Here is a 22,281-nt window from a genome sequence, read left to right as displayed (position 1 = left end):
CCAGCAGCAGTCTGACGGCCAAACCAAGACATGTGGTCTGTCTCATTTTGTACCAGGAGGGGAGAGACCAGCTTTTGTCCACATAACTCTTTTCTTAAGGCCAGTAGGAACCAGGACTATGCTCTGCTCTGCTGGGCCTTTGTGTTGTGTGTGTGTGTTGTGTGTGTGTGGGGGGGGGGGGGTGATTAGTGCAGTGAGAGCCGAGGCCTGGTAATGAGACTGTGAAGTGGGCCCTGCCGGACACAGGGCCCCTCCGATGAAAGGATCCCGGAGGACGGTGTTTGATTGGCTGCAGGACGATGTCTGAAGAGGATTGAAACTGAAGTTAACCTCCCCCTTTACCTCCCGCTGGGACGAGTCAACACGCTGTGCTTTGCTCCGCGCCGCCGGGCTTTGACCAACACAATCAAACCAGCTGCTGTTTAATAACCAACTGCACAGACTCTGCTGGTGGCCATTATAGTCTTGACACAAAGTAACAGCAAATCTTACCCCGGGGGCAGAAACAGTAGCATTTTCATCCGCAGGTCACCGGGAGTGCCCTTAGTGTGGCTGTAATACCAGCCGACTGACCCGTTACAACCCGTTAGATGAGACGAGCACCTCCAAAGGGTGGCTTGTTTGTTAACCACTAAAGCTGCTGGTAGATGTAAGAAGTGCGCCCACAATTTCACATGTGGGGCCTCCAAACATACTCGTGGAAAACGTTAATTATTTCAACCTTAACTGTCTGCCCTGTTTCCCCAGTAGAGTTTTGTATGAGGACTTCCAGAGGCTGGGTGATCAGTTTACTGAGTGGCTGGAAGAGCAAACCAACTAAAAGAATGAGGCACATCCCTAGATTTGCTTGAAATGGTAGTTTTTGTTGTTTTGATTGGACCAAGCCGTTGTCTTTGGGATTACTGGGGACTCTTAGTCTGTTCAGACTTAAAGTCACGGTCCTGAAGATTTACATGAAGCCAAATGTCCTTGTTGCCCCTGGCGGTCATGGGTGTGTTAAAGACCACATCTAATCCACACATTTCTGAATCCTGCAGACTGCAGCGGGATGTGATGCGGATGTCCGGTGTCTGGTAGGACTTCACCAGGAAAAATGACAGGGTGCATGGGGTTTTCATCTTCATCACAGCAGCCAGATGAGGGAGAGGGAGGCAGGTAGTGTTGAGTTAGAAGACGTGAAGGTGTTGTGTCTAACCAGCAGATATGACAGAACAAGCTGGTGGAAGACCTTTACCAACACATGGTATTACATCAATGAGTACAACTCAGGTTCTTTGGTTTGTTTCTGACACCACAGCCCTGCTGACCCTCATTCAGTCTGGATGGAGCTCACACGCCACTGACTGACATATCAACATCATCACTGTAGACGTCGGTGAATTAAACTAGAATGACCGACCATAGTTTTAAGGGAAAATATTTGTCTTGTTAGTGTGCTGATGTTGTTGTGTGTCCTGGAAAGAGTTGCGCCAGTCAGTTTTCCGTTTGTCTTGGTGTGTGAAGTTCTTATTAAGGTCTTTGTATTAACTAGTAAGTTGGAAACTAGTGATTTACTTATTTGGGTTGCACCATTCAGCCTAAAGAAGTGCAATAGCCAGTAAAGCCTTAGTAGTGTGTAAATGTGTTACTAGGCAGACATTACAGCAGCCAACCAATCAAAAACCGCTCAGACATGTAAAGACGGAACTTCACACCTGCCTCACGGACGAAGATGTCCACATCATCTTAGCGTCCTAGTATGGCAGTCTGTTGTGTAAAACACATTGACGACGGATATTTTCACCGTTTTCTTCTCATAGTCCCAGGCATTCTAAGCCAGCCATTGCGATGTTGGTTGTTGTTTGAATTTGCTGTAGCGGTTTTCAGTTGGCTGACTCCAGCAGCTGCACCTCTTGGCTGGTATGTGTAAGAATTTCATAACATCTCAGTTCTTGGTAATGACTAGTCGGAGTGGTGCAGCCCTGTTTTGACTGAGTGTGTTGTAAATTCTGATTTAGTTCATATTTGGTAAATACGTGGCACCGAAGTAAGACTTAGGAATAAGTGGCGCAACTCCCCTGAAGCTCAGCAGGGCAGCAGTGTGTCGTCTGTTGTCTTGTCTTGTCTTCTGTTGTCTTGTCTTCTGTTGTCTTCAGTTGTCTTGTCTTGTTTTCTGTTGTCGTGTCTTCTGTTGTCTTGTCGTGTCTTCTGTTGTCTTGTCGTGTCTTCTGTTGTCTTGTCTTGTTTTCTGTTGTCTTGTCTTGTTTTCTGTTGTCTTGTCTTCTGTTGTCTTGTCTTCTGTTGTCTTGTCTTCTGTTGTCTTGTCTTCTGTTGTCTTGTCTTGTCTTCTGTTGTCTTGTCTTCTGTTGTCTTGTCTTGTCTTCTGTTGTCTTGTCTTCTGTTGTCTTGTCTTCAGTTGTCTTCAGTTGTCTTGTCTTGTTTTCTGTTGTCTTTTCTTATGTTGTCTTGTCTTCTGTTGTCTTGTTGTGTCTTCTGTTGTCTTGTCTTCTGTTGTCTTGTCTTATGTTGTCTTCAGTTGTCTTGTCTTGTTTTCTGTTGTCTTTTCTTATGTTGTCTTGTCTTCTGTTGTCTTGTCGTGTCTTCTGTTGTCTTCAGTTGTCTTGTCTTGTTTTCTGTTGTCGTGTCTTCAGTTGTCTTGTCTTGTTTTCTGTTGTCGTGTCTTCTGTTGTCTTGTCGTGTCTTCTGTTGTCTTGTCTTCTGTTGTCTTCTGTTGTCTTGTCTTGTTTTCTGTTGTCTTGTCTTCTGTTGTCTTGTCTTCTGTTGTCTTCAGTTGTCTTGTCTTGTTTTCTGTTGTCGTGTCTTCTGTTGTCTTGTTTTCTGTTGTGTTCAGTTGTCTTGTCTTGTTTTCTGTTGTCTTGTCTTCTGTTGTCTTGTCTTCTGTTGTCTTGTCTTCTGTTGTCTTGTTTTCTGTTGTCGTGTCTTCTGTTGTCTTGTTTTCAGTTGTCTTCAGTTGTCTTGTCTTGTTTTCTGTTGTCTTGTCTTCTGTCTTCTTGTCATGTCTTCTATTGTCTTGTTTTCAGTTGTCTTGTCTTGTTTTCTGTTGTCTTGTCTTCTGTCTTCTTGTCATGTCTTCTATTGTCTTGTTTTCTGTTGTCGTGTCTTCTGTTGTCGTGTCTTCTCTTGTCTTGTCTTGTGTTGTGGGTGCAGACATCAGGCGGGTGTGATGCCGTTTCCATCACTCATATGAACTCTGTGCTGTGGGTCTGGTGTCTCAACTTGGCTATTATGGTATAATAATAATGAGATGATAATAATGATGATAATAATAATAATGATGATGATGATGATAATAATTATTATCATTATTATTGGTGTCAGCTGGTTGAAAAGGAATTTTCTGGCGTGTTGGTAAAAGGGGAAGTGAACACTGCCACCAGACAGACCCTTCATCGGTGCATCTGGCGGGTTTATCGACAGTGTGTGTCGGGTACAGTAAGCAGTGATCATTCAGAAGACGGCTCAAGTCCGACAGAACCGCGGCTGGCTGGCGAAATAGAAAATAAGAAACAGGTTGGACAGATTGTTAATGTCCTCTCCAGATGGGCATGCAGCCAGTATCCCTGGTGAACCGCTGGAGAAGGTTTTTGTGGAGACGTTTTCAATTGTTCAGGTTGTAATCCTGGAGCTGACACAGCCGGCCGGCCCGGCGTGTTTTAGAGCTTGAACACGTAATCCTCTGTTGGCTTTTGTCTCTGGCACACTGGAGGTCTATAGACTTTCAGATCATTGTTAATTAAGGAGATTGACAGGTGTCTGTAGACTCGTAATTCTCTCTTTTGAGTCTTCCTCGGTGATCAGGAAAGAGGACCAGAACGTTCTGGAGTCGTCATTGAGGCCCCGACTGGGTGGTCCACTTCAAGTTTGTTGGTGGAGGAGATAATCGGAACGTGAAAAAAAACTGACGGGCGGGACAAAAAGATGTTTGTGCCGACAGCTGTCTGTCCGCCGGTCAGTACTTATTTACTGCTTTTCCAGCGGTCAGCAGTTAAGTCGTGGAATATTCCCCGTCCCCCTCGGCCATCGGCGGAAATTTAAAAAAAAATCATGTAATTCTGTTTGATGCTCTGAGCCAGAACCCCGGACAAACCACGTTAAACTGCCTCTTCCAACATCCCACTGCCACATGAGCTGTTTAACACCACCACCAACGCTCCCATCCAGGTCTGGGGAAGTCTAATGTTGCCTTGTCTAGTTGTAACACACACACACACACACACACACACTCACCGGGTCTGCCCCCATAAACAAACAAGTCCGAGGCTGGCAGCTGGTCATCACCTTGGCAACAGTGGATCTGGAAGAAGCCGTTCGCTTCATTTTTCTTTTCTTTTCTTTCCTTTTTTTCCCCTTTTTTTAAGTGTGTCTTTGTGAGGGGGCTTGCAGCGATGGAACCAGGGTACTTGAGGCGTCCACAATGCCGCCGGGCTGAATGCTTATTTCATTTTCTGAACGAGAAAATGCAAATGTGGCAATCTCTGCCTCTTTGCCCCCCCCCCCTCCTCCGAGCTCGGTGTGATTCCATTTTTTGAAAGAGCTTAATTTTATCATGACAACCGATTTGTTCTGTTTGGCTGCCAGACATGAAATTGTTGGTTTTGATGTTGAAAATTAAGCCTGGCGTGGATTGGGTGGAAAAGCGTCAGCGTTTGACATCAAATCCTTGCGTCTTCCGTCAGGATTCTTTTATATTTACCCCGCAAACGATACATTCAGGTGTGTGGGAATCTGAAACCGGTCTGGTTGTCGTGATCCTCTGTATGTATAATGCTCAACGCGCACTGCGTTGTGGTTTAAGCAGGGTAACCCGCTAACACCCTCTCATTTTTCTGCTATTTCTCTACAAAACAAGAAGGTGTTTACAGTGACAGACTTCACCAAACATCTGGATTCTTCATGCAGTATATTTGGATGCAGCTGTCCTTTACCATAAACTGACTGGTTTGAGCTGGAGTAATGTGTTTGTGAACAGGACTGTGGCCCGGTCTCCTACAAAGACCTCGGACTTCAAATCTGAGCCACTTGTGAAAAGGTCTCCTTTTGTTCCCCACAGATTCCATGCAGCCCGGTGTGCTGGGGCCACCTCCCCCCTTCAACCCACCCCAATTTCCAAGGTGAGTCGCCCGCCACCCCACATCTCCCGTCCTTCTCTTCTCGTGGGAAAGAAAGTTCCCAGTGAACCTGCTGATGTTCTCTGTTTGGTCCGGCAGGCAGTGTGTGTATGCTGCTCAGACCTAATGACAAAACATTTTGTTCTGCTTCAGAATGCTTCGCATCTCGCTTTGGGAAAAATATAATCTTTACACGCTGTCTCTTAAAGTGCAAGAGATTCAGTTCTAGGATTTGTCTCATAAAATAAGAGATTTTCTGATTTAAAGTGTCATTTTGTCGAACACCGATCTGTGTCACCCACATAAAGTGTCATAAATTGTTGTGATTTTGTGTTTATATCAAACGAGAGCTAAGTTCTTATAAAGTTGTTGCACCTTTTCAAAGTGATTTTCTATCATTGGCGGACAAAACCCAACATTTGCCCTTTTTGGACCAAATTTGGTTGTGTGTTTTCTGCAGAATACAAATCCAACGTGATGCAGGTGTACTGGCACGGGGTGTTGGTGCGTGGGTGGGGGTGTTGGGTGGGTATTCGGCACACTAAACAAATTTCTCTGGAGGAGGTTTGTGCAACTTAATGAGGCATCACTAATGCTGTTGGGGCTGCTGTGGTTCCTGCAGTGTGGCCGATGGCTCCCCTGCACAGACTGGCAATTGATTCGGTCTCCAGACCTCTCCAAAGTCCTAATCAGGTTCTCCGGTTCAAACTTTTCAGGCCTCCTGGGCCCATTGTGACTCGGTGTCAGCGAAGGTCAGTAGTTATTAGCGGCAACTGAAAACAGTTTCTTTCTAACTAGTGAGGAGAGGAGGGAATGAAATGCAGGAAGAACTTGGAGAGAGGGATTATGGATTCCGGTGCTCTGCTAAGTCTGGCGTTGGCCCGAATGTGACATGGTTCGATAATGAGGGATGGGGGGTTTGCTCGTCTGCGCTCTTCCTCCTCCTCGTCTCGTTATTGGTGATGAGACGAGGCATTAATATGGCGGGTTCGCTGATGGATTGGGCACATTGTCCGGCGGCTCTGTGTGGAGCGCCGAGGCCTGCTGGCTAATGCTCCCTTCACACAGGCGAGGCTGTGGTCTTAGTTCAGGGATGAGAGTGGCTGAAGCCACGTTCGAACATGCCTCATTTCACAACACTTCATTCTGTGCTGTGCGCTGAGGCTGTCAGCCTCTCTGTTCAATGCCGGGCCAAGACAATATTAACGGACTTTTCCTTTTTAATTGTGCGTTGTAGTGGATTGTGTTGGAATTGTGAGGAGTTCCTCGTCAAGTCAATAAGCCTGAGCTGAGGAAGTTTAAAATAGAAGTATGGAAAACACGTTGAAGCACTTCATTTACATGAACGCTCAATATGAGCAAAGCACTTTTATGCCAGAGGTGGGTAGTTTGCTTTCTGCCCAGTTAGAAACCGGGGTTTTGGTGTTGCTCTCTCACTACGGACTCATACTCATGTGACATTCATGCATTTCAGTTTCTGATGTAGCCTCATGCTTCATGCTGTGACACTAATACTTGTCGTGCCTGCACGGCACAGTGTACTGTTGGGCAGGGTGTCGTACTTTTCCAGCGGTGTGGTGGTAATGCTGTGCGGGTCTTGTTTTCCAGGCAGCAGTATGGCGCCGGGGGCCACGGCTGGGACCGCTCCGTGCAGTCTCAGGCGTCGACGTACCAGCAGAACATGAACCGCGCGCAGGACCGGGGGCTGGGCAGCTTCCATCAGCGCTACGAGCCCCGCAGGGACGACCGGAGCCATCGGCACCAGGTAGACGCCTCCTTTACACGCCGGGAGGCAAGTGTGTAGATGTATTGTGTACTTTTGTTTTCCGCTGTCCACCGTAACCGAGTGAAACAAGACTTTCACCTTTGACCTCTTTATTATATTGTCCTTACAATGATGGTTGTAACAGTTTGTTTGACTGGGGTGTTTTTTTTAAAAAAGTTTTTTTACTGATTCCTGGATTTTCATAATACCAACAGCAGACAAGATGCTTTTGTTGAATTTGTTTTGGGTGTTTGGTTTCGTTTTGGCCGCCTGTGGTTAACCTGTGAAAGAGGAGGTGGCGCATGTGTGAGGAGAGTTGATGTTAGACCAGATGGGTTTCCTCCCTGGCCTTTCTCTACGTAGAACCACGGCTCCAGACAGCCAGTAAAAACACACAAATGAAGGGAAGAAGGAATGTTGGTGAGTGGAAATGTGGACAGTGGGTTGAGTAATCAGGGGAAAGCCGTCAGAGAGAGCGGCGGTTTTCTCGTTCGCTCTCGTGGCGGCGTTCGGTGGCAGGTCACCGGGCGTCACCAGTAAATGGCAGCACTCAATTCTGTGAATTCCACTGTTTAATTAACACAATATTTGGAGTCAAGTGTGGAACATCTGAAATGATGAGACTCAATATGACACGGGAGCCTGTTTAACAGGAGAGGACAAATAAAGAGGAGCATTTCCAAACGTGCTCAGCACGGCGGCCAGACAAGGACCTGTGTTTCTACACCTGCTCAAATGACTGCTGCTGAATGTGAAACCCCACCTGCACACTCTCCTTCATCCCTCCCATCAGTAACGGGGAAACGCTTCGTTTCTCTCCTTCTGCTTGTGTTTGTTTCAGGGCCACAAGTCGAGCAGGAGCTTCCCCCTGCCCCCCCCGCCCAGCAGGCCCCACTGGAATTAGCACCTGCCCTGGTTTCACCGGACACCTCTGTCTGACTCCTCACACATTTATTTGTCCCTTGTTGTTCTACAGTAAATGACCTTGTTGTGTAGATTCATAAGAATTTTGAAGTACAAGTGAGTTGAACTCTGTGTCCTGGTGGGTTTTATTTTTAAAGAATCTTCTTCTACAAGTGGAGAATATTTCAGTCCAAGTGTTGTCTTAAAAAAAAAATTAAAATTTGAACTCTTGAGGTGGATTTTAATAACGTGTGGTGGTTTTATTGGTGTTCGCTGCACATTGACTCTGACTCGGCGACGCTGAATCACGGCTGTCTCGCTGACGGCTGTCGTGCACCCCGCTAGGCTTGCTGTCGAAAACCCTTGTGGATGAATCGCCTGCGTGTCGACGCGTCGCCCAGACGAGAGGACACAGAACCGGAAGCTGTGAGGATGCAGTCTTGTGTGTGAGGTGTTTACTTTGGGTCCACGTGACGTCTGGATGAAAACACAAAGCAATCCGGTGTCGACACGACGACCAGGCAGAGAAAACGAGGTCGGTGGTCCCGGCAAGAACAAGTCAGTAGGCTGCAGGCTCCACGCTCGCCCTGCCTGGACACGCCGGACACGCTGGTCCCAAAGCGGAGCAGACGTCTCCCAGCAGAACAAACCGCTGTCTCCCCTCTGAGCTGCTGCTTCTGAGCCGGGCCGGCTGGCCGGTGTCAGTCGTGGACAGATGGGCCACCGACCTAAACGGCACCGAACCTGTTGCTCAGTAGAGGGGAGGGCGCGACTAAAGGGGAAGTTCAGCCTGTCTGTTAAAGGCCATCGTCCACACACACACACTCGCGCGCACACGCACGCACACGCACTAATGCACAAAAACGCTCTCACAGATATACACACGCACTCACACGCACAAATGCACAAAAACGCTCTCACGCATATACACACGCACTCACACGCACAAACGCACAAAAACGCTCTCACGCATATACACACGCACTCACACGCACAAACGCACGAAAACGCTCTCACGCACAAATGCACGAAAACGCTCTCACGCACATACACACACGCATACACACGCATACACACGCACAGAGGTGATTCGGGTGAAGGTCTGGTCTCTGAAGCCAGCAGCACGCACGTTTCTGTGAGTTACAAAACAAACCTAAGCGAGACTCGGACATGTGTCCTGCGGTGAAACGCCGCCAGGGCGGCGATCTACACTATGGTACAGCTGCTGGCCGGAAACCGGCCTGTCGACTCGTGCTGGCTCCACACCGGTTTACCTGCGCGTCCTTCAAGCTAAGGTCGCCCGCCGCTGGTTTCGGAGAGGAGCGGTTTTAAACGGGGTCTCGTGCCGGACTGAGGGTGGCCTCGTGGTTTCGCTCGTCCCTTACCGCCAGTAAGCCCCGTAAATCCAGGCGGACCTGCTGCGCTGACGTGTCCGGTGCTACCAAGTCCTCCCGTACAGCAGGTTGGAGCTGAGCATGCTGTTGGTGTACTCGATGAGCGCCGCGTCCGTCTGCGTCATGTTGACGTGCCCGTGCAGGGCCACGGGGGGGCTGGGGGACAGGTCGTCCTCCACCTCGTCGGTAGACGACAGCTGGTTCACCTGCTGGTTCTGGAGGTGGCCCGGTGCTGCCAAAGCCTCGCCCGGGTTGCTTTGCTGATGCACGTGTCGGTGACCGGCGGGAATCGACGTGCCGGACTCGTCCGGACCGCCCTTCCCCTCCTTGGCCCGAGCCGCCGCGGCCGCACGCTGCGGGGAGGGCGGCGGCTGCTGCTGCTGCGCGGCTTTGTCCTTGGCCTGCCGCTTCATCTTGTAGCGGTGGTTCTGGAACCAGATCTTGACCTGGGTCGGTGTGAGGTGGATCAGGCCGGCCAGGTGCTCCCTCTCGGGCGCCGACAGATATTTCTGCTGCTTGAAGCGTCGCTCCAGCTCGTAGACCTGCGCCTGAGAGAACAGCACGCGCCGCTTCCGCCGCGGCGCCGCGTGCAACGTCACCATGGACTTGGCGGTGGCCTCCATGGCCGCCACGCTCCCCATCCCGGCCACGTTCACCCCGCCGGAGGCCCCCATGAACCTGGAAACTGGACAAAAGACAGATTTCGTTGTAAACAAACGAATTTTCCCGAGGCGGCCTGGAGGACTCGGTCTCCAGGCCGCGATTTGAATGTCTGAATCTTGTCTCGGACTTCACAGCAGAACGACCCGGACTTGACTCGGTTCGGGACAGGACAGACTATTGATTATGTTTAATGACACCACTGGAGTTCAAGATTTCATTAACTTCTAACTTTCAAACGAAAATCAAACTTTCCCTGGAAATCTACTCTAATTAGTTATGATAATAATAATTAGTTATGATAATAATACGTTATAATAATAGCAATAATAGTAATAATAACGATGTGAATTTTTATTACTACTACTACTAATAGCGATATAAATTATTACTACTAATAATAATAGCGATATAAATTACTACTACTACTATTAATAACGTTATAAATTATTACTACTAATAACGATATAAATAACTAATAATAATAGCAATATAAATTATTATTACTACTACTAATAACGTTATAAATTATTACTACTAATAACGATATAAATAACTAATAATAATAGCAATATAAATTATTACTACTACTACTAATAACGTTATAAATTATTACTACTAATAACGATATAAATAACTAATAATAATAGCGATATAAATTATTACTAATCAAAATAACGATATAAATTACTACTACTAATAACGATATAAATTATTACTAATAATAATAACGATATAAATTATTATTTCTGCTACTAATAATTATAACAATATAAATTATTACTACTACTAGTACCAATAATAGTAATGATATAGATTATTATTACTACTAATAATAATAACTATATAAAGTATTATTACTACTACTACTAATAATAACAATATAAATTATTACTACTAATAGTAATAATGATATAGATTATTATTACTACTACTAATAATAATATAAATTATTATTACTACTATTACTAATAGTAATAATGATATAAATTATTACTACTACTAATATTAATAATGATATAAATTATTATTATTACTACTATTAATAATAACGATATAAGTTATTACTAATAATAGTAATCACGATATAGGTTATTATTACTAATAATAATAGTAATAAAGATAAATGATTACCATTACTAACAATACTAATGATGGTAAAGATATAAATTATTATTTCGGATAATAGTAAAAACATATAAATGATCATTACTGGTAATATTGACAGTATTAATTTTAAAGCTATAAATGATGTGTAATAATAGTCATGATAATAAGATATAACGGATTATTAGTTGTAGCAGTATGACGTTTCAAAGTGTTGAACGGGATTCGATCCTCAGCCTCAGTATGAATGTTGTCTTCGGGTTTACGTCTCTTTATTAGTCTCCAAAGACAGTTTTGGTTTGGAGGACCAGGTTGCTCCTCCACCTCCCTCCCTCCACCTCCCTCCCTCCCGTCCGCTCTCCTGCAACGCGCCGCAAACGGTGAAATATGTAAAAGCCGGAGAGAGAACGGAACCAACGAAATAAACCCGCCAGTCTCCGGTTCCATCGGTCTCGACTCGAACCCGTCTGGAAAGTCCTGGTCTGCTTTTCTGGAGGCGACTTTTTATTTTGCCGCTCAAGACAAGCTGAGAAACGTCACGCTGGACATTCCCGACTTCCAGAGTCGTGCTCTGGAATCTGGGAAAAATGTGGGAAGCGCCGCAGAAGACGACGAAGAACCGTTTCTGTGCGGAGGAGAGGAGCCCACCAGGCGCGCGAGAGCGTTTATTCTCATACATACACAAATATATATACACATATACATATATACACATATATACATATATATATATTAAATGTGTACCTCGTAATGCAGTGGCGCCCTCGAGGGGGGTATTTAATGAGATATTTATCGAACAAAACTTGTCTTGCTGTGACGTCACCGATGTTCAGGCTCAATTAAACCGGAGTTGCGGAGCGAGAGCCCAACTTCCGTTAGCTGGGACTTGGACAAACGCTAAATTCGCCTTTTTCTCACAGGTCCGATCCCCTTTTTTAACTAACTTGTTGTCCTGAACGCCATCTTATTGTGTTTCATAGCTTTTATGTCTCGCGCTTACCGTTAATTCCCCCTCTTGCGCCAACGGACCGAGTCACGTGCCTGGCATGTCCTTGAGCTACTACTTCGCAAATAAATCTGGTTCCGATCCTGATCTGGGTCCGGTTTCCGCGCCTGCCTGCCTGCCTGCCTGCTGTGTTGGATGGAGTTTAAGGGGACTTACTTGCGGGGTATCGGGGTTCGGGGTTGCCGTACCAGGCCGCCGCCGCCGGTCCGCCCCGCACCGTCTCCTGGTAGGACGGCAGCTCCCCCCCGCTGCAGAATCCGCCCACGCCGCCGGAGAGCTGCGGGACGCCGGGGGACACGTGGTAGGCGCCGTGGCCGAGCGCGTGCTGCTGCATGCCGGGCTGGGGGACGTGGCTCTGCCGGTAGCCGCCCAGCGGAGAGGTCAGGTTGTTGCCCGGCGTGTGGCAGTCCATCATGCCTCCCAGCTTCCTGTACGTCTCTTCCATCGGGCTCAAGATGTCGCTCACGGAGAAGGGCGTGGAGTGCTTCGGGCTCAGGGACATGGTTTGGCCCCCGTCTGCCGAGAACAAGCCCGTGGTGCCTGCCGGTGTCCCGTCCAACGCAGCCCGGTGGGGGAGCAGCCGTGTGTCCGGACACACGCATCCAACGGATCAGCGGGGAGGAGAGACCAGGTGTCCTTATGACGGCACGCGCGGAGGGGCGGGGCGAGCGGAGCAGCCAACTGCACGCGGCGGGCATGAGCGGGTAACCGCAGAAAACGGTGCGGCCTCCTTTTTTCTTGTAGCCCTGAAGAGGACGCTGTGTTAAGTGGAGTCCGGTATCAGCCCGGGTGTGCTGGTTTGACGCTGATGCTCGGGGGTGTCGCGCAACATTCTGGGCCCCGCTGCTAAGCCGCCTCTGGGGGCCCCTTCCCTCTTGGGTCTCTCGCCGACTCACGCATCTCACGCACGACCGTTGTGAGTCCTGGCATACTGCGCGTTACTTACCGCCCCGGCGCGTTAGCCGAGTTTAGCCTGACTCGTGTGAGGACGCGGGGACCGACAAGAACAAACGACTCTGCGCTCGAACCAGCGGTCACTCGCGACAGGACTGGACGAGCTGTATTGAGAGAGCTCGTGAGGGGCGAACCAAACCACGTTGCCCCTTAGTGTGAGGGGTGAGAGGGGCCTCAGAGACGGGTGAGAGGGGTCTCAGAGAGGGGTGAGAAGGGGTGAGAGGGGCCTCAGAGACGGGTGAGAGGGGCCTCAGAGACGGGTGAGAGGGGGTGAGAGGGGTCTCAGAGACGGGTGAGAGGGGCCTCAGAGAGGGGTGAGAGGGGCCTCAGAGACGGGTGAGAGGGGCCTCAGAGACGGGTGAGAGGGGGTGAGAGGGGTCTCAGAGACGGGTGAGAGGGGCCTCAGAGAGGGGTGAGAGGGGTCTCAGAGAGGGGTGAGAGGGGCCTCAGAGACGGGTGAGAGGGGCCTCAGAGACGGGTGAGAGGGGTCTCAGAGAGGGGTGAGAGGGGTCTCAGAGAGGGGTGAGAGGGGCCTCAGAGAGGGGTGAGAGGGGTCTCAGAGAGGGGTGAGAGTGGCCTCAGAGACGGGTGAGAGGGGTGAGAGGGGCCTCAGAGAGGGGTGAGAGGGGCCTCAGAGACGGGTGAGAGGGGTGAGAGGGGCCTCAGAGACGGGTGAGAGGGGTGTCAGAGAGGGGTGAGAGGGGTCTCAGAGGGGTGAGAGTGGCCTCAGAGAGGGGTGAGAGGGGCCTCAGAGGTGGGTGAGAGGGGCCTCAGAGAGGGGTGAGAGGGGTCTCAGAGAGGGATGAGAGGGGGTGAGAGGGGTCTCAGAGGGGTGAGAGGGGCCTCAGAGAGGGGTGAGAGGGGCCTCAGAGACGGGTGAGAGGGGCCTCAGGAGCCAGTTTTAACTGAAGTTATGACGCTAATTAGTTCGAAATAAAAATGTGCAAACCAAAACAAACTTTTAATCCCAGGCTCCCCGAGCCCCCCCCCCCCTTCTGGGCCCTGGTAGCGCCTCCCCCTTTTTCTCCCCCACTACGACACCGCTGGTGAACAAGAGAGTCCTCATCAGAAGAAGCCGTCCTGTCCCGGAATACACGTCACGACCTGCGGGCTTCCGTCCACGTGTCCCTCCCTCGCGTTACCTGCTTTACGTCAGAACGGATCCAGCCTCCTTCGTTTCCTCACCTGGATTACTGCGCATGCGCCAAGACTTCACATGCGATAACACGACAAAATCACATCTCATAACTGTAGATTATAACTCCCCCCCGCGCACGCGCTAGACGACAAAGAGCACACGTGTAACCTTCTGAAGCGCGTGTAACCGTCTGAGGCGCGTGTAACCGTCTGAAAGCGCGTGTAACCGTCTGAAGCGCGTGTAACCGTCTGAGGCCGCGTGTAACCTTCTGAAGCGCGTGTAACCTTCTGAAGCGCGTGTGACCTTCTGAAGCGCGTGTGACGTCTGAAGCGTGGTTAGCGGTACCGGGCGGTTTGCGGTGTTGGACCCGTCCTGCAGAACTCTACCAGTCATTTCTCATTGTTTTAAGTAAAATAACTCGTTACAATTTGCGCTGAATTGTTTTCCATTACTTCCGGCGGGTCAACCTGCACGTGCCCGGATAAATGCTCTGCAAACTGCCCCTGTTCTGCCAGGGCAGAGAGGAGGGGGCAACTACACCGGAGCCGTTCATACGCTCACTATCAGCTCGACTATGGTTTGCTCTCATTTTCTTCAGAACTGCATGTATTGTTGTTATTTTAATTACACATTTACATGACATATTTACATAATTACATATTTACCTATTTAATTACATATTAATTACATATATTTTATTACATACATTTTTGCAGGTAAATGTTTTCTAATGGTTTTGGTAATTTTACTGTTTTTGATCTATCTGGCTCCGACTCATTTACTTTATAATAATAATAATAATAATAATAATAATGATAATAATAATGATAATATAATAATAATGATGATGATAAAATAATAATATAATAATAATAGTAACAATAATAATAATATAATAATAATGATGATGATGATGATGATGATGATAGTATAATAATAATGATAATATAATAATAATGATGATGATAGTATAGTAATAATGATAATATAATAATGATGATGATGATGATGATAGTATAATAATAATGATAATAATAATATCTTTGGATTTGAGCAGCAGCTCAATGTAACAGTCAAGACCAGCTTTAGTTAAGTTTCTCAATCGTCAGTTTACACCCAAAAAATGCTGTTTTACGTTGACTCCTGACTGAAAGCAGCTATGGGGGGAGGGGGGGGGGCTTCAGGCTCTGCAGCCCGCGGCTCATTGGCCCTTCAGTGTGACGTCACGCTCCGTCCCTTCGTTTCAATGGCGGCGTTAAAATGAAATCCCGGGCCTTGCGGTTCGTAGACTCAGTATATAGTCCAGCTGAGTGTCCACTATACTTCATTCACTTTATACTTTACTTTATACTTTATACTTCACGTTATACTTTACCTTTTATACTTTATACTTCACGTTATACTTTATACTTTATACTTCACTTTATACTTTATACTTTATACTTCACTTTATACTTTATACTTCACTTTATACTTTACTTTATACTTTATACTTCACGTTATACTTTATACTTTATACTTCACTTTATACTTTATACTTCACTTTATACTTTACTTTATACTTTATACTTCACGTTATACGTTATACTTTACACTTCACTTTATACTTTATATTTCACTTTTTACTTTACTTTATACTTTACTTTATAATTTATACTTTACTTATACTTATACTTTACTTTAAAATTTATACTTTATACTTTATAGTTTACAAGTTATACTTTATACTTTACTTTATACTTTACTTTACAATTTATACTTTACTTTATAATTTATATTTTACTTAATACTTTACAATTTATACTTTATACTTTACTTTATACTTTACTTTACAATTTATACTTTACTTTATAATTTATATTTTACTTAATACTTTACAATGTATACTTTATACTTTACTTTATACTTTATACCAACGGACCCCTGCAGCTACGAAGTTCATGTTCCGTATTCTGAGGAGAGCTTGATGGTTCTCCCGGGTCGGCACGTGTGGAGAGGTCAGAATACGGATCGGGTGTTGGACTGTTTGCTGATGTGTTAGAGAGGTAAATGGTCTGTTGAGAGAGAGAGGGGGGGGGAGAGAGGGGGGGGAAGAGAGAGGGGGGGAGAGAGAGAGAGAGAGAGGGAGAGAGAGAGAGAGAGAGAGAGAGAGGGGGGGGGGGGAGGGGGAAGAGAGAGGGGGGGAGAGAGAGAGAGAGAGAGAGAGAGGGGGGAGAGAGAGAGAGAGAGAGAGAGGGGGGGAGAGAGAGAGAGAGAGAGAGAGAGAGGGGAGAGAGAGAGAGAGAGAGAGAGGAGAGAGAGAGAGAGAGAGAGAGAGAGAGAGAGAGAGAGAGAGAGAGGAGAGAGAGAGAGAGAGAGAGAGAGAGAGAGAGAGAAAGAGGGAAAAAGAAACGGGGGTGTCCGTATGGCGTAGCAGTGCTATTCCGTTGCCTACCAACACGGGGATCGCTGGTTCGAATCCCTATGTTACCCCCGGCTTGGTCCGCCGTTCCTACAGACACAATTGTCCGTGTCTGCAGGTGGGAAGCCGGATGTGGGTATGTGTCCTGGTCGCTGTACTAGCGCCTCCTGTGGTCGGTTGGTCGTTGTTGCGCGTAGTAGGTTTGTTTCTGCTATTGTGTAGCTGTGTTGTTAGTGGTGGAGTGTCTGCTGTAGTTCATGTATGTATTGTGCTGTAGAGTTTAACATCCATCCATCCATTATCCAAACGTGGTGTACCGAAAACAAACCCACCGCCTTGGTCGTGTGGCTAATAAAACGATCTAGAAATATCTAATCTATATGTGTTATATATGATTAAACAATCTAGAGCAATCTAATCTATATGTGTTATATATGATAAAACAACCTAGAACAACTTAATCTATATGTGTTATATATGATAAAACAATCTAGAGCAATCTAATCTATATGTGTTATATATGATAAAACAATCTAGAACAATCTAATCTATATGTGCTATATATGATAAAACAATCTAGAACAATCTAATCTATATGCGTTCTGTATGATAAAACAATCTAGAGCAATCTAATCTATATGTGTTATATATAATAAAACAATCTAATCTATATGTTTTATATATGATAAAACAATCTAGAACAATTTAATCTATATGTGTTATATATAAAAAACAATCTAGAACAATCTAATCTATATGTGTTATGTATATGATAGAACAATCTAGAGCAATCTAATCTGTATGTGTTATATATGATAAGACAATCTAGATCAATCTAATCTATATGTGTTATATATAATCTAGATCAATCTAATCTACATGTGTTATATATGATAAAACAATCTAGAAATAGCTAATCTATACGTGTTATATATGATAAAATAATCTAGAACAATCTAATCTATACGTGTTCTGTATGATAAAACAATCTAGAAATATCTAATCTATATGTGTTATATATAATAAAACAATCTAGAAATATCTAATCTATATGTGTTATATTTAATAAACAATCTAGAGCAATCTAATCTACATGTGTTATATATGATAAAACAATCTAGAACAATTTAATTTATATGTGTTATATATAATCTAGAACAATCTCATCTATATGTGTTATGTATGATAAAAACAATCTAGAGCAAAGTAAGCTATATGTGTTATATATAATAAAACAATCTAGAACAATCTAATCTATATGTGTTGTATATAATAAAACAATCTAGAACAATCTAATTTACATGTGTTATATATCGCTGGCCTGCATGTGTACAGTGTGACTGTAATCCTGCAGGCGCAGGCTTCATTTGTCCAGCCATATAATGAACACAAAGCCAGTGTATATGGAGTATGTCAGCGTTTATTATCTAACGGCATTCAATGGAGGAGAGGAACCCATCCATCCATCCATCCATCCATCCATCCATCCACCCGTCCATCCATCCATCCATCCATCCATCCACCCACCCACCCACCCATCCATCCATCCATCCATCCATCCATCCATCCATCCATCCATCCATCCATCCATCCATCCACCCACCCACCCACCCATCCATCCATCCATCCATCCATCCATCCATCCATTATCCGAACCGCTTATCCTGCTCTCATGGTGGCGGGGATGGTGGAGCCTATCCCAGCAGTCACTGGGCGGCAGGCGGGGAGACACCCGCCCACACACACACACACACAGAGACCTAGGGACAATTTAGTCCGGCCGAGTCACCTGACCTGCATGTCTTTGGACTGTGGGAGGAAACCGGAGCACCTGGAGGAAACCCACACAGACACGTGGAGAACATGCAAACTCCACACAGAGGACGACCCGGGACGACCCATCCAGGTTGGACTACCCCGGGGCTCGAACCCAGGACCGTCTTGCTGTGAGGCGACCGCGCGAGCCACTGCGCCCCCGTGCCGCCGAGGGGAATTCAATACATGAAAACCCGCTGGCTGTTCATGTGGTTGGTGTGTCGCGGACCAGTAGACCAGTGAGACACACCCAGTCCACACTGACACGAGCTCTGACCCAGGAGGCTAACGGACTGCTGGGCTGAAACCCGTCCTGGTGTGAACACACAGGATCTACTTTCACCCTGTGATTGACTCTGACCTTCAGCCTGTGTGCTGCTGTGCCGGTCTCGGCTTTAACCCCCATCTGTGTCTATGAATACAGACACGCGACACGCACTAGAACAAGACTGGATAGACCCGCAAGACAACAATACAAAGTCTCTTTTGAACAAGACTGGATAGACCTGCAAGACTTCAATACAAAGTCTCCTTTGAACAAGACTGGATAGACCCGCAAGACATCAATACAAAGTCTCTTTTGAAAAAGACTGCATAGACCTGCAAGACATCAATACAAAGTCTCTTTTGAACAAGACTGGATAGACCTGCAAGACATCAATACAAAGTCTCTTTTGAACAAGACTGGATAGACCTGCAAGACATCAATACAAAGTCTCTTTTGAACAAGACTGGATAGACCTGCAAGACTTCAATACAAAGTCTCCTTTGAACAAGACTGGATAGACCCGCAAGACATCAATACAAAGTCTCTTTTGAAAAAGACTGCATAGACCTGCAAGACATCAATACAAAGTCTCTTTTGAACAAGACTGGATAGACCTGCAAGACATCAATACAAAGTCTCTTTTGAACAAGACTGGATAGACCTGCAAGACATCAATACAAAGTCTCTTTTGAACAAGACTGGATAGACCTGCAAGACTTCAATACAAAGTCTCCTTTGAACAAGACTGGATAGACCCGCAAGACATCAATACAAAGTCTCCTTTGAACAAGACTGGACAGACCTGCAAGACTTCAATACAAAGTCTCCTTTGAACAAGACTGGACAGACCTGCAAGACATCAACACAAAGTCTCCTTTGAACAAGACTGGATAGACCTGCAAGACTTCAATACAAAGTCTCCTTTGAACAAGACTGGATAGACCCGCAGGACATCAATACAAAGTCTCCTTTGAACAAGACTGGATAGACCCGCAGGACATCAATACAAAGTCTCTTTTGAACAAGACTGGATAGACCTGCAAGACATCAATACAAAGTCTCCTTTGAACAAGACTGGATAGACCTGCAAGACATCAATACAAAGTCTCTTTTGAACAAGACTGGATAGACCCGCAGGACATCAATACAAAGTCTCCTTTGAACAAGACTGGATAGACCTGCAGGACATCAATAGAAAGTCTCCTTTGAACAAGACTGGATAGACCCGCAAGACATCAATACAAAGCATCTCTTTTGAACAAGACTGGATAGACCCGCAAGACATCAATACAAAGTCTCTTTTGAACAAGACTGGATAGACCTGCAAGACATCAATACAAAGTCTCTTTTGAACAAGACTGGATAGACCCGCAAGACATCAACACAAAGTCTCTTTTGAACAAGACTGGATAGACCTGCAAGACATCAATACAAAGACTCCTTTGAACAAGACTGGATAGACCTGCAAGACATTAATACAAAGTCTCTTTTGAACAAGACTGGATAGACCTGCAAGACATCAACACAAAGTCTCTTTTGAACAAGACTGGATAGACCTGCAAGACATCAATACAAAGACTCCTTTGAACAAGACTGGATAGACCTGCAAGACATCAATACAAAGACTCCTTTGAACAAGACTGGATAGACCTGCAAGACATCAATACAAAGTCTCTTCTGAACAAGACTGGATAGACCCGCAAGACATCAATACAAAGTCTCTTTTGAACAAGACTGGATAGACCTGCAAGACATCAATACAAAGTCTCTTTTGAACAAGACTGGATAGACCTGCAAGACATCAATACAAAGTCTCTTCTGAACAAGACTGGATAGACCCGCAAGACATCAATACAAAGTCTCTTTTGAACAAGACTGGATAGACCTGCAAGACATCAATACAAAGTCTCTTTTGAACAAGACTGGATAGACCTGCAAGACATCAATACAAAGTCTCTTTTGAACAAGACTGGATAGACCTGCAAGACATCAATACAAAGACTCCTTTGAACAAGACTGGATAGACCTGCAAGACATCAATACAAAGTCTCTTTTGAACAAGACTGGATAGACCTGCAAGACATCAATACAAAGTCTCTTCTGAACAAGACTGGATAGACCCGCAAGACATCAATACAAAGTCTCTTTTGAACAAGACTGGATAGACCCGCAAGACATCAATACAAAGTCTCTTTTGAACAAGACTGGATAGACCCGCAAGACATCAATACAAAGCATCTCTTTTGAACAAGACTGGATAGACCCGCAAGACATCAATACAAAGTCTCTTTTGAACAAGACTGGATAGACCCGCAAGACATCAATACAAAGTCTCTTTTGAACAAGACTGGATAGACCTGCAAGACATCAATACAAAGTCTCTTTTGAACAAGACTGGATAGACCTGCAAGACATCAATACAAAGACTCCTTTGAACAAGACTGGATAGACCTGCAAGACATCAATACAAAGTCTCTTTTGAACAAGACTGGATAGACCTGCAAGACATCAATACAAAGTCTCTTTTGAACAAGACTGGATAGACCTGCAAGACATCAATACAAAGTCTCTTCTGAACAAGACTGGATAGACCTGCAGGACATCAATAGAAAGTCTCTTTTGAACAAGACTGGATAGACCTGCAAGACATCAATACAAAGTCTCTTTTGAACAAGACTGGATAGACCTGCAAGACATCAATACAAAGTCTCCTTTGAACAAGACTGGATAGACCCACAAGACATCAATACAAAGTCTCTTTTGAACAAGACTGGATAGACCCGCAAGACATCAATACAAAGCATCTCTTTTGAACAAGACTGGATAGACCCGCAAGACATCAATACAAAGTCTCTTTTGAACAAGACTGGATAGACCTGCAAGACATCAATACAAAGTCTCTTTTGAACAAGACTGGATAGACCTGCAAGACTTCAATACAAAGTCTCTTTTGAACAAGACTGGATAGACCCGCAAGACATCAATACAAAGCATCTCTTTTGAACAAGACTGGATAGACCCGCAAGACATCAATACAAAGACTCCTTTGAACAAGACTGGATAGACCCGCAAGACATCAATACAAAGTCTCTTTTGAACAAGACTGGATAGACCCGCAAGACATCAATACAAAGTCTCCTTTGAACAAGACTGGATAGACCTGCAAGACATCAATACAAAGTCTCTTTTGAACAAGACTGGATAGACCCGCAAGACATCAACACAAAGTCTCTTTTGAACAAGACTGGATAGACCTGCAAGACATCAATACAAAGTCTCTTTTGAACAAGACTGGATAGACCTGCAAGACATCAATACAAAGTCTCTTTTGAACAAGACTGGATAGACCTGCAGGACATCAATAGAAAGTCTCTTTTGAACAAGACTGGATAGACCTGCAAGACATCAATACAAAGTCTCTTTTGAACAAGACTGGATAGACCTGCAAGACATCAATACAAAGTCTCTTTTGAACAAGACTGGATAGACCTGCAAGACATCAATACAAAGTCTCTTTTGAACAAGACTGGATAGACCTGCAAGACATCAATACAAAGTCTCTTCTGAACAAGACTGGATAGACCTGCAGGACATCAATAGAAAGTCTCTTTTGAACAAGACTGGATAGACCTGCAAGACATCAATACAAAGTCTCTTCTGAACAAGACTGGATAGACCTGCAAGACATCAATACAAAGTCTCTTTTGAACAAGACTGGATAGACCTGCAAGACATCAATACAAAGTCTCCTTTGAACAAGAC

The 22,281-nt window shown here is 45.5% G+C and overlaps 2 protein-coding genes across 2 annotated transcripts in view; one reads left to right on the top strand and one right to left on the bottom strand.

Annotated features, from left to right (window-relative positions):
- xrn2 (5'-3' exoribonuclease 2) overlaps positions 1–8,015 on the top strand; it is an 82,763-nt gene extending 74,748 nt beyond the window's left edge. The window contains exons 29-31 of the mRNA XM_056294337.1: positions 5,051–5,111; positions 6,717–6,873; positions 7,715–8,015. Coding sequence (XP_056150312.1) covers positions 5,051–5,111; positions 6,717–6,873; positions 7,715–7,777 — 281 coding nt within the window. The 3' untranslated portion in view covers positions 7,778–8,015. The remainder of the gene's footprint in view (positions 1–5,050; positions 5,112–6,716; positions 6,874–7,714) is intronic.
- A 1,199-nt stretch (positions 8,016–9,214) lies between these two features.
- On the bottom strand, positions 9,215–12,445 carry nkx2.4b (NK2 homeobox 4b). Its single transcript, XM_056294883.1, has 2 exons — positions 12,100–12,445; positions 9,215–9,855 (listed from the first exon to the last, which is right to left on the bottom strand). The coding sequence occupies exons 1-2, from the start codon at positions 12,443–12,445 to the stop codon at positions 9,215–9,217; spliced, it is 987 nt and encodes a 328-aa protein (XP_056150858.1).
- Between the last annotated feature and the right edge of the window lie 9,836 nt (positions 12,446–22,281).

Source organism: Lampris incognitus, chromosome 15, assembly GCF_029633865.1.
Source record: "Lampris incognitus isolate fLamInc1 chromosome 15, fLamInc1.hap2, whole genome shotgun sequence".
NCBI lineage: Eukaryota > Metazoa > Chordata > Actinopteri > Lampriformes > Lampridae > Lampris > Lampris incognitus.
The sequence above is the reverse complement of the archived record's forward strand: the minus strand, read 5'-3'. Positions and strand labels throughout refer to the sequence as shown.

Coding starts and splice junctions, on each gene's coding strand:
- nkx2.4b (XM_056294883.1), bottom strand. CDS start 12,445: ATGTCCCTGAGCCCGAAGCACTCCACGCCCTTCTCCGTGAGCGACATC. Junction 9,856..12,099: donor CGAACCCCGATACCCCGCAA/GTAAGTCCCCTT, acceptor TCTTTTGTCCAG/TTTCCAGGTTCATGGGGGCC.